The 3,121-nt window shown below is 51.6% G+C and overlaps 1 protein-coding gene across 1 annotated transcript in view; it reads left to right on the forward strand.

Moving 5' to 3' along the window:
- Positions 1 to 679: 679 nt before the first annotated feature.
- Positions 680 to 3,121, forward strand: part of LOC140472050 (plasma membrane calcium-transporting ATPase 2-like) — a 39,575-nt gene continuing 37,133 nt past the window's right edge. Inside the window, exon 1 of the mRNA XM_072567466.1 lies at positions 680 to 774. Within this exon, the coding sequence (XP_072423567.1) occupies positions 680 to 774 (95 nt within the window). The remainder of the gene's footprint in view (positions 775 to 3,121) is intronic.

Consider the following 3,121-nt stretch of genomic DNA (forward strand, 5'->3'; position numbering starts at 1 on the left):
GTTCAGAAAAGATTTACGAGGATGTTGCCAGGGTTGGAGCTATAGGGAGAGGCTGAACAGGCTGGGGCTGTTTTCCCTGGAGCATCAGATGCTGACCTTATAGAGGTTTACAAAATTATGAGGGGCATGGATAGGGTAAATAAGCAAGGTCTTTTCCCTGGGGTCGGGGAGTCCAGAATTAGAGGGGCATAGGTTTAGGGTGAAAGATATAAAAGAGACCTAAGGGGCAACTTTTTCACGCAGAGGTTGGTACGTGTATGGAATGAGCTCCCAGAGATAGTGGTGGAGGCTGGTACAATTGCAACATTTAAGGGGCATTTGGATGGGTATATGACTAGGAAGGATTTGGAGGGATATGGGCCGGGTGCTGGCAGGTGGGACTAGATTGTGTTGGGATATCTGGTCGGCATGGACGGGTTGGACCGAAGGGTCTGTTTCAGTGCTCTACGACTCTACGTGACATCGAGAGTGTGGCGCTGGGAAAGCACGGCAAGTCGGGCAGCATCCGAGGAGCAGGAGAATCGACGTTTCGGGCAAAAGCCCTTCATCAGGATTTACGCCCAAAACGTCGATTCTTCTGCTCCTCAGATGCCGCCTGACCTGCTGTGCTTTTCCAGCGCCACACTCGTCGCTCTGATCTCCAGCATCTGCAGTTCCCACTTTCTCCCAACGAGCGGACATGTCTGGCAAAAGCCAACCATGGCTTCACGCGCGCAAAAATGTTTTTGCGTTTTGCCTTGAATCGTCCCTTCCCTTCCAAGTGAACGTCCGTCGGTAATTCATGGAGTAACCACAACTCCTTTCTCATCCACTTGAGTATGCGACTGTCTCCATTCCCTGGTTAATACTTCATTTTTAACATCCCGAATGTCTGAAGGACACGGACGGGGAGTATTTCATTCGCTTAATCGAGTGGCGGGTAACAGTGCGTCAAGCACCGGGACCTCGTTCGGATAATCCGAAACCCAATTGATCGAATGTTGGATAATCAAGGCTCCTCTGTAGTTGCATTCTGAGCTCAACTCAGATTCTTCCCCTGTAGATGGTTCTGGCAAAAACTGCTTTCGGTTTTTTTTTGCATCTTTCTCCCGTAATGTTGAGGGTTCAGCGGTTAGCGCTGCTAACGCACAGCGCCAGAGTCGCAGGTTCGATTCCAGCCTCGGGCAACAGTCTGTGCGGAGTTTGCACATTTGCCCCCCCGTGTCTGTGTGGGTTTCCTCCGGGTGCTCCAGTTTCGTCCCGCAGTCCAAAGATGGATTATAGATTGCGTACAGTGTGGAAACAGGCCCTTCGGCCCAACAAGTCACACCGACCCGCCGAAGAGCAACCCACCCAGACCCATTCCCTTACGTATGACCCTTCACCCAACACTACGGGCAACTGAGCATGGCCAATCCACCCTAACCTGCACATCTTTGGTCTGTTGGAGGAAACCAGAGCACCCAGAGGAAGCCAGAATTGAACCCGGGTCCCGGGCTCTGTGAGGCAGCAGTGAAATCCCACGCAGGTCAGGCGATTTGGCCTTGCTAAGTTGCCCGAAGTGTTAGGTGCATTAGTCAGAGGGAATACGGCTCGAGTTGGGTTACTCTTCGGAGGGCTTGGTGTGCACTGGTTGGGCCGAAGGGCCTGCTTCCACAGCTTGGGGAATCGAATTCAGTTCATTTCTCTTAACTGAAAAAACCCACTTTGTCTTCCATCTGTTCCTGTTTCACTTCTTGGTTGGCTGACAGAAGGCAGAGTGGTTTTGGTGGACAGTATTCTGCCTGGAAGACAGTGTTGAGTGGGGTCCTGCCGGGCTCTGTTCTTGGGCCTCTGCTCTTTGTAGCTTATGTAAAATGACTTGGACGAGGAGGTTGAAGGGGCGGGTTCGTAAATTTGCAGATGATACTAAGGTCGGAGGTGTCGTCGATAGCATAGAGGGCTACTGCAGGCTACAACGCGACACAGACAGGACGCAGAGCTGGGCTGAGAAATGACAGATGGGGTTCACCCTGGATAAATGCGAAGGGATGCATTTTGGAAGGCTGAACTCGAATGCTGAAGATAGGATTAAAGACAGGATTCTCGGCAGGGTGGAGGAACAGAGGGATCTGGGTGTGCAAGTACATAGATCCCTCAAAGTTGCCACCCAAGTGGATAGGGTTGTTAAGAAAGCATATGGTGTTTTGGCTTTCATTAACAGGGGGATCGAGTTTAAGAGCTGTGAGGTTTTGCTGCAGCTCTACAAGTCCCTGGTGAGACCACACTTGGAATACTGTGTCCAGTTCTGGTCGCCCTACTACAGGAAGGATACAGAGGCTTTGGAGAGGGGGCAAAGAAGGTTTACCAGGATGCTGCCTGGACTGGAGGGTTTGCCTTATGTTGAATAAGCTCAGACTTTTCTCTCTGGAGAGAAGGGGGAAGAGAGGAGACCTGATCGAGGTGTACAAAACAACGAGAGGAATAGATAGAGTCAATAGCCAGAGAGTTTTCCCCAGGGCAGGATTGACTGGTACGAGAAGTCATCGTTTGAAGATATGAGGAGGAAGAAATAAAGGAGATGTCAGAGGAAGGCTCTTTGCGCAGAGAGTTGTGAATGCGTGGAATGTGTCGCCAGTTGAGGTGGTGGAAGCGAAGTCATTGGGGACATTTAATTGACAGCTGGACATACTCGTGGAGAGCAGTGAGTTGAGGGGTGAGTAGGTTAAGTTACTGTATTTTACATTAAGATTACATCAACATTTCGGGTGCAACCCTCGTTCAGGATTGGCAGAGAACCCCCTCAAAGTGGGCACCCTTAGAAGAGACTTTGCCGTGGTTAGATCCAAAAACAAAACTGCAGACGCTGGATTCCAGGGGCTTTGTCAACCCCCGGTCGGCATCACTCCCACCTTCAGCTGCAGCCCCCCCCCCGACCCATGTGGGGGCATCTACCCGGCCTACGTGCCCTGCCCTTCACGCCTCACTTGGGCACTGCCCACCGCCGCACGGTCCTAACCCACTCGCTCTCAATGACCACGGTCCATTGCTCCAGACCCTTGAAGCACCTTCGCCAAGACGGTCAACAGCGGTATTGACATTCTCTCGCAAGGTCGGAGGCTTTGTGCCATTAAAACGAAACGCTTTTCCAAGCACGCCAGTG

This window comes from Chiloscyllium punctatum, unplaced genomic scaffold (genome assembly GCF_047496795.1).
Source record: "Chiloscyllium punctatum isolate Juve2018m unplaced genomic scaffold, sChiPun1.3 scaffold_238, whole genome shotgun sequence".
Lineage (NCBI taxonomy): Eukaryota > Metazoa > Chordata > Chondrichthyes > Orectolobiformes > Hemiscylliidae > Chiloscyllium > Chiloscyllium punctatum.